Genomic DNA, 13,383 nt, shown 5'->3' with positions numbered 1-13,383 from the left:
CCAGAATGCATCAGCACGTCTGATCCTAGACATCCCCTGCCGCAGTCACATCACACCCCACCTGCGAAACCAGCACTGGCTCCCCGTCAACAAGAGGATAACCTTCAAACTCCTCATCCACTCACACAAAGCTCTCCACAAGACCGGCCCAGCATAGCTCAACAGACGACTCAACTTCTACACCCCCACCCGCCAGCTCCGCTCCGCCAGCCTCGCCCTCGCCACAGTCCCCCGCGTCCAAAGAACGACCATCGGTGGCAGATCCTTCTCCTACCTCGCCGCCAAGACGTGGAACACCCTCCCCACCAACCTACAACAGACCCAAGACCTACTGGCCTTCAGAAGACTCCTCAAGACCTGGCTCTTCGATCGTTAGCAGCAGCACCCCCCCCAGCGCCTTGAGACGCTCACGGGTATGTAGTGCGCTTAATAAGTGTCTTGATTGATTGACTGATTGATACTACTTTGATTACTAATAATACCATTATTATTGATAATAATAGTGCATCTCTACTGTTTAGCACTTCTACTCTTACAATAGTTACCACTGCTACTGTTACTAAAAATAATTAGGACCAGCTACTACTGCTACTACTAATTGTCTTACTACAAGTGCCCCAGAATGGGGACTGTCACAAAGTCCCTGACTCCATCAAGAATTTCAAGATCTGTGGAAACACCACAGACTTTTAAAGCATCACCCACATAGATTGTTGTTGCTGAAAGTGAAAACTGCAGAAAACCATGAAGAACTACTGTGGGAAATTAAAACTAGAATGACCAATTACCCCATACTTATTCATTACTCAAGGGATTATCGGGTTTCAACCGATAATCTCTGTGAGCTCAGCACCCCTGAAGTTATAGGCATCACAGCTACTGTCAGCTCTGGGGGTTGCAGAATTACACCTCTCATTAACGCTGGTAATACTACTACTGTGCTGTTTACTGTTTCTGCTATCAACAACAGCAAGAAGAACAACAACAGTAAGAAGAAGAACAACAACCACAACAGTAAGAAGTAAGAAGAACAACAACAACAGTATGAAGAAGAACAACAGTAAGAAGAAGAAGAAGAAGAAGAAGAACAACAACAACAACAACAGTAAGAAGAAGAAGAACAACAACAACAGTAAAAAGAAGAACAAGAACAAGAACAAGACGATGAAGAAGAAAAACATTATTATTTTCACCAAAACGAAAGATATCAAGATTAAGGGTTGACCCCAATTTCCCCATCTAAATACAGATGGGCAAATACTTTAACCCCTTTCATGCATCACAGTGCTCGTGTGCTGAAGACGGCTGGGGGCCGTCATGAACCCACCCACTCATTAGAAGTGCCGCACAGACGCAGATTCGCGGCCGCGCCCAAGGGGTTAAACATCAAAAAATGAAAACTGCTATTCCAAAATATTCACTTGATGTTAACGGAAGCTCTTAGGATGACCATGGCAAGTAACATCAGTGTGTGACATTTAAACTACTGTAATACCTTGTTTGAGGGCCGACTTGAAAACATTGATTGAAAGATTGAAAAACTTTCAGAATTCTGCTGCCAGGTGTGGTGCATATATTTCCATAGAGCATTACCTTACTCCTACATTATGTAGGTTACATCAGCGGATGATAATGAAATGCATGATGTTTAAAGTGACATCTTGATCTGTAAAGCAATCGGGACTACTGGGTGTATGGTCGTAAAGGACGTAACAAAGTGCTATATTCAAGATCTTCTAACTCCACCACAATTTAAAAACTCTACCTAAGGTTACTTCTTGTCAATGGAGCCAATATAAGAGATATTCTTTCAGCAACACTGAGAAAGAAGCAAAATTACTAGAGCACTGCTTCCCAAACTTTTTAGAATCACGACCTAATTTTTAGAATGACAAACGTTCATGACACACCTAGCTTTAATGGAAGTGGTACGGGTGATTTTCTGATGCAACTAAAGCATTGTGTGGTAGACTGCTGTCATTTACAGACAGCACATTTTCCATTGATAGGATCACTAAATTTGCACAGACATACAGATTTACTGATAAAACTATATTGCACACAAATGATAATATGTGGAATTCAGGTTTCAGTGAATAGTTATCATTTGTGCATCACAAAGCAGTGTTTTGAATGGTTTTGATCATATTAAAATCTATATTTCTAATACTCTCAGAATTTCAAATAAAATGTGCTTCATTTTTGCTTTTCTAACTGCTGGATGTGTATAATTCACTTACAGGTATTTACATTTTGTTGTGTGCTACAAAAAATGACCTCCTACAGCCTTTCTTTTCATATATTCTTACTCACTCAACTTTAGTTTATCTGACTGCGAAGTGAGAGGAGTTTGGAAACACTAATCCCCATGTTAAAAGGCAGCAAATTGTCAGAAGACATAGTGACATATGTTCTCCTCTTTGAAGCGGAGCCAATGTGACAAGATAAATACAGAATTTAAAGGAATCCTTATTTATTGCTTGGACTTTCTCAATCCACCAAAAACCTGCTCACAACTCACCAGTGGGCCGCGACCCACAGTTTGGGAAACACTGTACTAGAGTATTATCCTCCTGTTAGTGCGACAGTTGCACATAAGGCAAATACGTTTTTCGAGCAGGCGCTATGTTGTTTTGGGCCAGTTCTCTAATTTTTGAGGAGTTATTTACTATAATACAAAAGACTCAGAACGTCATTGTAGCCTCCGTGAGTGGATTGGCAGCCCACCAGGTCAGGGGTGGCCTGACCTGCCCTTCCTTGGCAGAAGACCGCAGACCATACCATGAAATCCATTTTTTTTTGTTTCTGACAACAAAAACTGAATGGCCCTGGTGCAAAGGGCGTTTTCTTCTAGCGTGCGGACATACTTTTTGTGTTTTGCTTTTCAGGACTTCGAGGCTTTTCCTCCTGCTCATGAACATAAAAAATGTTTGCTTGAAGAAGTGCTTAATTTGAGCCAGTGATTTCCGGTGCTCAGCACCTTCATTTAAATATCAAAACCAGCGCTTGTGACAGTCTACCACACTGTGACAGTCTGCCACATGGTGGCGATGTCAGGCTAATTTAGAGATGGTCTTAACAACAGTCAATTATTGATTCAATGTACAATAAAAATGACTATTTCCTGCCGCCCAAGTCATCCTTACAGATTGGGGACGTGGAATAGTCCAAATTGTCACACTTGCAGGAGTGTGATGGTTAGTAGTTGTGTTGTTACTATCATTGGCAGCATGGCAGGGGCAATGTGTGGGGCAAGCAGCAGTGGCCTCCTGATGAGAGCCCTGCCACTTATTTGTTTACAAATTAAGCACTGGCTGAAAGTATAGGCAATTAGGCCTACATAGGTCCGGCCTTCTGTCATACATTGACCGACAGCACTGTGGTGGATAGTCTGCCAGTCAAAACGCTCCAGTGGTGGAGATAACTAAGGTTCCACTCCCAAAAACCTGGCCCTTTTCCCACCTCCAAGTGAGATGGGTGAACTGTGAGTTTGGTGGGACAGGGACACCGCTGATTTACTCCTCCAGACTCAAAACGTGCCCCATGCTTATCCCAGTAAGACATATATATGGGGCCAAGTGCATGTAAAATCAAAAATGGTTAAAGCGCTTTGCAAATCTGAATAGCAACACAAATATAATTGATTATTGCTATCAGTACTGCTTCATAGCAGTACTTCTGCTGCTCCTTTTCTTAATACTACTATTACCAATGCTAGTAATAATAATGTTATTACGGCTGCATTAGCTATAGCTCATTCTTCTAGCACTATGACACCTCTAGTACTAATGTACTTTACAAAAAAAGTTAGCATAAGCTGCAATCACAAATAATAATCACATTGCTGCTATTACTACTTATATTTTCTACTATCTCTACTATTATACTAATACTGCTACTTCTACTGATACTATTACTACTACTACTACTACTACTACTACTACTAATAATAATAATAATACTAATAATAATAATAATGAATAATTGGTTTTGTTATTTAACATTGCACTAGCATGATCATACCGGGAAACATCCTTTACGACGCTACTTTTACCACGCAGTGCCTTTACAACGCAGGTTTTTCAACACAAGTCATTACAACGACTTTCGCTTGGGGGCGCTCTAGGATAGGTAATAGTTTAATTACTACCCAACACCTTCCCTACTATCCACGGGGACTGGAGTTGGAATAGTAAATTAAACTATTCACTATCCAGCAGCCCCCCAACGCAAGTCGTTGTAACGACTTGCGTTGAAAAACCTGCGTTGTAAAAGCATGCGTGGTAAAAGCATGTGTTGTAACAACGTACATCCGATCATACCACTTGTGTGGCTCAGTAGTGATCAATCAAGCCTATCCGTTTTGTGCCATGCTGAAGCATGCATGCGTTTTTGTGTGTGTGCGATTGCATGAGCGTGCGTGCATGTGCACAGTGGAGTTTTATGCATGAGGTGCCATGCATGAGGTTCAGACCAGTGGTCTGGATTGCGCACATTGACGCGACACTTGAACATACATATGTTTGGAAGAGTGGGAAGGAAGAATAGTGCATTCAGATGTACGTTCCTCTGGTGTGTTACTAAGGGCTACTACGTAGTCGTATTATGCATATTTCAGCCCTAAAAATATGTTTTCATTTAACTAAGCATCTCTTTGTCCAATGAGGTGGTAGCATAATCTCAGAGGTTGGGATGACCCTAGAATAATGCTAGCACTACAACTGTGATAATTATTACTTATATGTTTTCTATTTTTTTGTATGTCTCATTTTTGGTCTTAATGCGGCCTACTGCTGTGGAGCTGCACTGTACGACCAGGCCTTTCTTTGTCCTAGCCTTAGTCTGTTTGAAGCCTTCAAGAAACAGCATATCTGTGGTTGCATTAATCTAATTGTCGGCTGGTGCTAATTTTCACTGAGGAGCTTTTTTGCGCCATATACACTATTTCAATGGAGGTCTGTTTTGCTATCATTCTATTTGTTACAGTCCTCAGTGGAATCAATGTTTGAATACTGTCTACAGGAACTCTTAACGTCGAATACAGAGAAGGGTGTTGGAAAAGAAAATAAGAGGCAGGGGTAAGCCTAACTCAGATTGGACAATAATTATGAGAGAATTACAACCTCATACGGTTATGGATTTACTCATTTTTGGGGATTTATAAATGTTTTCCCGGATATGCCTGGAAATCTCCAACTGTGCAGGCTTACAGGCCTTCTGAAGAGTTAGAATTTGCCTGCCGGCAGCCAAGCTCTGAGCTCTAACAAACAAGTGTTACTCAATATTCCCCAGGGGTGATAAAGTGATGGATGTAAGGGGGCACAATTGTGGAATTCACGCACGGAAGAGATAAGAAATATGTAATATATCGTTGGGTTTAAATGTCCCTGAAAACCTGGTTGTTCAGCAAGCTCAGCCATAGCGACACACACAAACACCTGGACACCAATTTAGGTTTCGGCACTATACACTTCTGGACTTGACTCAACATAGTCCATTTTAACCTTGTATATGTATTGATTTTTATTGTGAATGATGTATTAATCTACATCATAAATGTACTTACTGACGCTACTGCTCATGCAAACTTTTTATGTGAATTATATTTTTCCCATGTACAAATAGGCAGGTGTATATTTGCACAAGTGAAAAAATCTGAGCAAGTGCAAATGGGTTTGCTAACTTTTTTCTACACTGGAAGAATGCTCACCTTTCCCACCCACATGCATATTTTGTGGCATTCTCTTCTGCCTTTCACCATAGAAAGGGATTACCCCTGACTGGGGTAAATCTATGATATTTTGAAGGGTTGGAGACAAAGTTTTGAATACCCACAAATGTGTACGTTTGTAGGAGCGTGTTCACAAACTTTAAGGGCCCTCCAACCATATGAAGCCAGGGCCTCACATTTTGGCTGGGGCGTAATGCAGACCCCTTCCGGGGCCATACAATCCTTCTGGGAGTGGGTCCCACCCCGCCCAGGGCCAATGAATCTCTGTGAGATATGGGAGACTCAGGGGCACCTCTTCACATCCTCCAGGGGGGGCGTCATTTTATGTTACGCCACTGCCTTTCTCCACTACCTAGTCATAAATGTACTCACACAGATGACTTTGGGTAAGTAAATCAAGTTAGAAAAACCCAGCATGTTTCCCCAGAAGCTTGTGTGTGTGTGTGGGTCCAGTGTCCTGCCAAGAAGTCTCGCTCACCTGCTTCACACTCCATTGGAAGCATCATGTCTGTCCTGGGTTCACACAGATACAAGGTGGGGCGGGTTTCTTTAGCCTGAGAATGCGCACAGGAGCGTGCCAGGATGTGAGTGGCTGCCGCTCGGAGCTCCTGTGAATACCTGCCATTTTCTAAGCACGCTAGTGAGTGATGTGCCCTACCCGGGATTCTCCCCGCCTCGAAAGCATTGAGCGTCTTTTCAACACAGACTTAAGGCGCAGAGACCCGGAGACATTCCGGGGGAAGCCTTCGTCTCGGATGCAGGGACCTGACACTCCCTGTCTTTCCGAAAACTTTTTATTCTGCCGCACGCGAGGGGGCTTTAAAGAGCTCACCTCGGTCGTGTCAATAAAACGAACCATTCAAAGTCACTCTAGATTTCACCTGAAACTCAAACACGTTAGGGGTGGGGCAAAAACACCAACAAACTCAGTCTAGGGGGCGGACCGGTCCTGCCAGGTGGAATTATAAAAATGCGTGATTTCTAGGCTCCGGGTGCCTATTCCATTAATAATCTTACAATCTCGAGCTTTTCGCAATCTTGCCCATTAACCATGTGTGCAGAGGGTGGCACCAGGGCAATTGCATCAATGCCAGCTGTCTTTTATTGTGTTTAACAGACTACTGCAAGTAAAAGCGCGCAACACGGATTAGCTATTACACAGGCCAACAGGTAAGTGGGTAGGTTCACTGCAGCACCCAGACAGACAGATGATGGATGGATGGACGGACAAACGGACAGAGAGATAGCTACTCTCTCTGTTCCTGGCTTTCTGCTGCCACTGTCCTTCTTATCCATCCCTCCACACACTTCAAGGGGGGGAAGGAAGGAAGGAAGGAAGGAAGGAAGGAAGGAAGGAAGGAAGGAAGGAAGGAAGGAAGGAAGGAAGGAAGGAAGGAAGGAAGGAAGGAAGGAAGGAAGGAAGGAAGGAAGGAAGGAAGGAAGGAAGGAAGGAAGGAAGGAAGGAAGGAAGGAAGGAAGGAAGGAAGGAAGGAAGGAAGGAAGGAAGGAAGGAAGGAGGGAGGGAGGGAGGGAGGGAGGGAGGGAGGGAGGGAAGGGAGGGAGGGAGGGAAGGTCAATGCTAGGGAAGTATTTTGATGCATGGGGAGGTAACGAAAAGATAGATTCCCCTGTTAATAGAGGTTCATCTCATGTATCCAGCCTCAAATAAACTCATCATTTCCCAGCAGGCCATAGCCCTTGACTGAGCTGCCAACAATACCCCATGTATCAGTGCTTGTCAGGTTCCTGGCCCACTCACCATATTTTAACAGAAAGCTTTTCTTGTCTCTCCTTCTGCAGAGGTGTAAGGATAAGCTGAATGCCCTGGCCATCTCGGTGATGAACCAGTGGCCTGGAGTCAAGCTGCGGGTGACCGAGGGCTGGGACGAGGACGGCCACCACTTTGAGGAGTCCCTGCACTACGAGGGCCGGGCAGTGGACATCACCACCTCGGACCGGGACCGGAGCAAGTATGGCATGCTGGCCCGCCTGGCCGCGGAGGCTGGCTTCGACTGGGTCTACTTTGAGTCCAAGGCCCACATCCACTGCTCAGTGAAAGCAGGTAAGATGGAGTACCTTCCTTCACAAGAGGCAGAACCCTGACTGAACCAAACAAATACTATCTTTGTGAGAAATACTGCATTATGAGCATGAGCAAAAACAACAGTTGATGGACAGAATGCAGAACAATGTCATACATTCACCCCAGTACAGAGATCTGGGCCTAAATCCATCGTTTTTTGTGCACTCCACACCACCCCAGTTCAGACATGGCCTTATGCAAATCAGCCTTGACCCTGTGCCTCATGGGAACATTATGAGCATGAGGACAGCACCCTGTAATGTTTTTAGGTACTTTCAAGCAAGTGTATCAAACAAGTAAAAGTGCAGCTTAGTTCCCGTGGTCTGCTTTATATACTACCCCAGTATCAAGGTGCCCGTGCAGTTAGCATTGTGTGTGAGAAAGAGAAGGAGAGAGCGCGTGTGTATCTGTGCTTCACGTTTGTGGGAGAGTGTGCATGTGCATGTACTGAGTAGGACTGTGGTTATGTGAGATAAATAGTGACTGTGGCTGTGTGTGTGTGCATTAGTGGCTCTGACTGTATTTGCTCAATTGTATGCGAGTAATTGAGTAACTGAAATTGACATGTAAGATTATCTATTTGTATGGAGGATGTGTGAGTTTGGATCAGTGAATGATGTGTATACTTCATATGTGTAAGCACATGCATTTTATTTATTTATATGAATACATATAGGGTGCACAAATATCGGAAAATGCGCCCTGGTGCTAGGCACAAACAGGAACTGATAGGGTCATGCAAGATTTTAATGATAGAATAGCTAGGTTTTAAAGGGGCTGAAGGCCAGAAGATTCTGTTGGGGTCAAATGTGTGACGGGAGAGAACGCCAACGACTTGCTCCCAAATAAGCAAGGAGTGACTACCTTGCACGGGCTTCTGAATTATAGGGACTAATAGAAGGTGAGCTGAAGAAAAAAATGCCTGTGATGGGATATACTAAGAATAAAAAGTTGTTTGGTGAAAACAAACTCTATGGCATAGATGTCCTGTGGCAGATGCAACTAGCCTTAAGCTGAAAGCGTTTGACAATAGGAAGCCAATGAAGAAAGACCAGGAGCTTTTAGACAGAAGTCCAGCAGGGAAGTCTGAGTAACAGTGAGCCCCACAATTCTGTATAATCTGTAGTCGATGAATCAGATGAGCAAAGCGGGTGTGATAAAGAGTGTTGCAATAGCTCGGACAAGGCTCAATTTGAGCCCTTCTGGACCACTGCAAAGAGGAATGATAACTGAAGGAGTCTTGGAACTTTCCTTAGCATTTTCAAGTGCTGAATCCAGTTCCCTAAGGCTTTGTTTTGCTAGAAGGAGGATAAGGACTAATCAACAATCAAGCCTAACTTGTGAACTGCTGAAAAGGGGTGGAAAACTCCAACTCGGTGGGCCACCAAGGGCAGGGCCAGATAGAAAGAGTGGTTCCAACATTGAGTACCTTCACAGGGTGTAATAGTAGTAAGTAGTAACATAGCTTTTATTTCGATATATTAATCATATCATAAAAAGCATTACAACAGAGTAAAAATAAAAAAATAAAAACAATGCATTTAAACATTTTGATCCTCAGTTAAGAATGTGCAAATTGACCATTCCTATAATACATATAGATTAGCAATAAAACAAACACAATATTGTTAAGGGCAACTCATTGGCGAGGAGAATCAAATAACAGCATGAGGGTAATTATAAGACCAGTACAATTTACATTTAAGGAAGACTCAATTGCCTGGCGGATCTAATCCGCCATGCCCTACCTAAGAATTTTGCCAAACAACAGGCAAACAAGGGGCGGGCATCAGATCTTAAGATGCGCAAGGCCTCAAGGTGGGATCTAGTGCCAAGAATCCTGCATAGAGGTTTCAGCCAAGTACGCCGCGGGGCTACATAGGCTGGGCACTCAAACAATAGGTGGGCAACTGACTCATACCTGTTGTCACAGAAAGGGCAGTATGGTATAGTTTGCAGAGGTGGCTTCCAGCTTGCTGTCAGCTGTCCTAGTGGCAGCAAGCCCACCCTAAATTTAAAATATAATGCCCTGTCCCATGCTTTGTGAATCATGTCTAAGTAGGGTTCTCTAATAGGGAGCTCCTTGACCATCAGAAATTCTGTGGTGGATCTACAAAATTTAGGGTTACTATTTCTCCCATTTACCACCCAAGTCCAGTATAGTTTCTTTAGGGTCTGTTTGGGGGGGGCAGTTCTGTTAGCCCAGGCATCTTCAAGGCCCAGGTCATAAAGAAGCCGCATAACTTCCTTAAGCCAACGGACCTTGTGCCAGCCAGATGTTGAGAGGAGTTCCCTTAAGCCTTCTGTATAGCTGGACAATTCTGGTACCCTCCATATTCGTGCCCACAAGAGAAGGGGACGCAGCCTTGCCTGCTCGCTTATTGGGCGTGTGCCCGCATCTAATAAGAGTGGGAGGGAAGGAGTGCTATGCGGCAGCCTCATAAGGTCTTTATGGAATTTATTTTCTAAACGCGTCAAGTAGTCAACTTCCTGCACACCCCACAATTCGGACCCATACAGAGCTGCACTCACCGCCCTTGCCCTGTAAATGTCTAATACAGCACCTATTGGTTTGAGGGACGAGGCACGTTGTTCCTTCAGCAAGGCCCCTGTTACCCTCTTATGGGTCAGAAAGATCTTTTGGTGATGGGACTTCCAGCTCATAGAATCGCAGAGGCGGATACCTAGATAATCAAACTCTTTTACCCTTTCGAACGGGACTGAGTCCAAGGTGGGGGGAATGACAGTTTTCCTTGGGGGGTTTAAGACCAGGAATTTAGTTTTACCTACATTGATAGCAAGACCCCTAGAATCACAGAATGTCTTGAAACTGGAGAGTAAGAATTGGAGGCCTGTTGGAGTCTTCGAGATCAGGAGGGTGTCGTCCGCAAATAGGAGGGTAGGGATTTTCCTGCCAGCCAGGGAAGGTGCATCAGCTGGATATTTAAGTAGATGCTCTACCACTCCATTAACATATAATGAAAACAGAGTGGGGGCTAGCACACAACCCTGGCGGACACCCCTGTTTACGGGGATACGTGGTGTTTTTTGGCCCTGCTCTCCCCACCTGATCTGTGCAAAATTACTCTCGTGAAACTTGATAAGCATGCTAAGTAGGTAAGGAGGGATACCCAAGCCCTCTAAGACACTCCACAACTGGGCACGAGGGACCAGGTCAAAGGCAGTCCGCAAATCTATAAATGCGAGATACAGACTGCCCTTGCCCAATACAACCACTTTCCAGTATAGCATTAATAAGCGGAATGTCTGTTCGATGGTCCCCATTCCAGATCTAAAACCAGCCTGGAAGTCTGACAGTACTTGATTTTCTTCAGCCCACTGTAGGATCCTGCCTAAGACTACCTTGCCAGCTATCTTCTGGGTGGAATGTAGTAAACTAATTGGACGGTAGTTAGCGGGGTCGTCCAGACAACCTTTTTTAAAGATCGGGACGACCTCCGCGCCCCTCCAGGAATCGGGGAGGCATCCACTCATCAGTGCCGCGTTCAGAAGTAGGGCAATAAGCTTGCTCCACACCTCCGAATTGGCCTGTATTATATCACCAGGGATGCCATCAGGTCCTGCAGCCTTATTGAGAATCAGGCACTTAATTGCTCCTTCAACTTCCTTGATGACAAAAAGGTGGTCCTCATCTGGGTAATCAACAGACGCTCGAGGTATGAGATCCATAAGTGCATCTAGAGAACCCACGGGCATGGAGTAAAGCTTGGAAAAATGGGCAAACCACGCCTCCCCCGTGATGTTACAAGTCAATAGAGAATCGGCGGGTTTATCCCTAGCTCTCAACAATTCCCAAAAGGCCCTCGAGTCTTTCTTGGAGCTAGCCATCATTAAATCTTCCCAGTATTTAGTTTCATAGGCACCCTTAGCCATAGACAAAACTTTTTTATAACTCTTCCTAGCAAGACTAATGTGACCCGGTACCTTGGATTTTACTGCTAAAATTAGTTCTCGTTTGGCAGCGGAACAGGTAGGGGAATACCATTTAGCTCTATTCTTCGACGTAGCTCTATTCGTGGCCCTTACTCTACCCTGCGGGACAACGAACAGCTTACTAAGTGCTGAAGTTGTTTCTATAAAGACATTGTAGACGTCAGAATTGCTAAGTTCCAATAGGTCTAACCGCATCTTCACAGTTGACATTATGGACTTTGCTTGGGCCATCCTCCCCTCATCTGCGGCAACTTTATTCCATTTTAACCGCCTACCACAGTTCGAGGGGACTAGTTCGTGGGACGATTTCCATATGTGTGGTGACGAAGTTGGAATCGTGCCTTGCCATGGGGGAGTAAGGGTCAGGGCTAGTGGATTATGGTCACTATCGTAGGTCGATAGGACCTCCATATCTTGAAGATATGGCCAGAGCTTGTGGTTCAACAATATGTAATCAATTTGTGAAGTACAGCCCACCCTATTATAAGTGTGTGCTCCCCTGGTGTCAGACTTGGATCTACCATTAGTTGCTCTAAGATCATATTCCATACAGAGGGCATTGATGTCCATGGCACTCTGGGTCCATTTTTTGATCGGATTTAGAGAGAGCAAGGGAATACCTCTCCCAACATCATCCTCCCAAATGTCTAATATGTCCTCACTGGCTAGTGGCTCAAAACAACAATTGAGGTCTCCAGCCAGTAGAACAAAACAGTCTGTATTGCAAGATCTGAGCTCCTCCTCAATTCCTGTTGAGGATAACAAAGAGACACCACCCCTTGCCCCCCTTAGGTAGAGGTTAAACACTTCTAGCTTTTTCCCCCCTTGACATTGGATTGATAATCTCTGCAGATCAGGAGATTTTGTGGGTATTTGCCTTATGGTTAGCCCCAATATGATGCTGACCCAAATAAGAATGCCGCCCGAAGGGCGACCTTTGCTACCAGAAGCTTTGGATGCAGGCACAAAGTAGGTTGTATAACCTACCCTGTGTCGAGGTTCCAGGCACCAGGTTTCTTGCAGAAGACAAATCCCGAAGGGATCCACAAAAGTATTCCAATCGGGAGTGTCGATGTTACGTGCAAGTCCTGCTACATTCCAGCTTAGGACGGAGCCTCAGCAATGGATTTCCTGCAACACTCAGCCCCAAGGAGGGGGCAGATGCAGGGGGGCCAAGGACAGAGCTAAATTTTCTTGACCCATGTGACAACACTATAGGGTCAGCCTCAACCCCGAATGAACTTAGAGTATCCTCCTCCTTAGTAGGGACAGTTACCCCGGTGACATGGGTGCCAACAGCAGTGGTCCTTGTACTAGTGAGCGATGTCAGTGGATGCGATTTCATTGGGGTCAGTGGGAGAATAACTGCCTCATGCCCTGTTTCATGGATTATTTTAGTATTGGGAATTTTTGACACCCCCCAGTCTTTCGGACCATGCACAGTTTGTTGGCCAAAAAGATAGATGCTGTTTCTAACAGGTTTGATCGTCAAAGGTGAAGGGTCAGATACCAGAATAGGCAAAGAGACCTTGGCATAGGATGAAAAACCAACAGGCATGGGAAGTCAATCTACCTCTTCGAGGCACCCAAACCTATTGGATGTTGGGACCCCATG

The 13,383-nt window shown here is 44.7% G+C and overlaps 1 protein-coding gene across 1 annotated transcript in view; it reads left to right on the top strand.

Annotated features, from left to right (window-relative positions):
• SHH (sonic hedgehog signaling molecule) overlaps positions 1-13,383 on the top strand; it is a 48,998-nt gene that overhangs the window by 14,516 nt on the left and 21,099 nt on the right. The window contains exon 2 of the mRNA XM_078663259.1: positions 7,532-7,793. Coding sequence (XP_078519385.1) covers positions 7,532-7,793 — 262 coding nt within the window. The remainder of the gene's footprint in view (positions 1-7,531; positions 7,794-13,383) is intronic.

Source organism: Lissotriton helveticus, chromosome 10, assembly GCF_964261635.1.
Source record: "Lissotriton helveticus chromosome 10, aLisHel1.1, whole genome shotgun sequence".
Taxonomy (NCBI): domain Eukaryota; kingdom Metazoa; phylum Chordata; class Amphibia; order Caudata; family Salamandridae; genus Lissotriton; species Lissotriton helveticus.
Note: the sequence above shows the minus strand (reverse complement) of the source record. Positions and strands in the feature narration are given on the sequence as shown.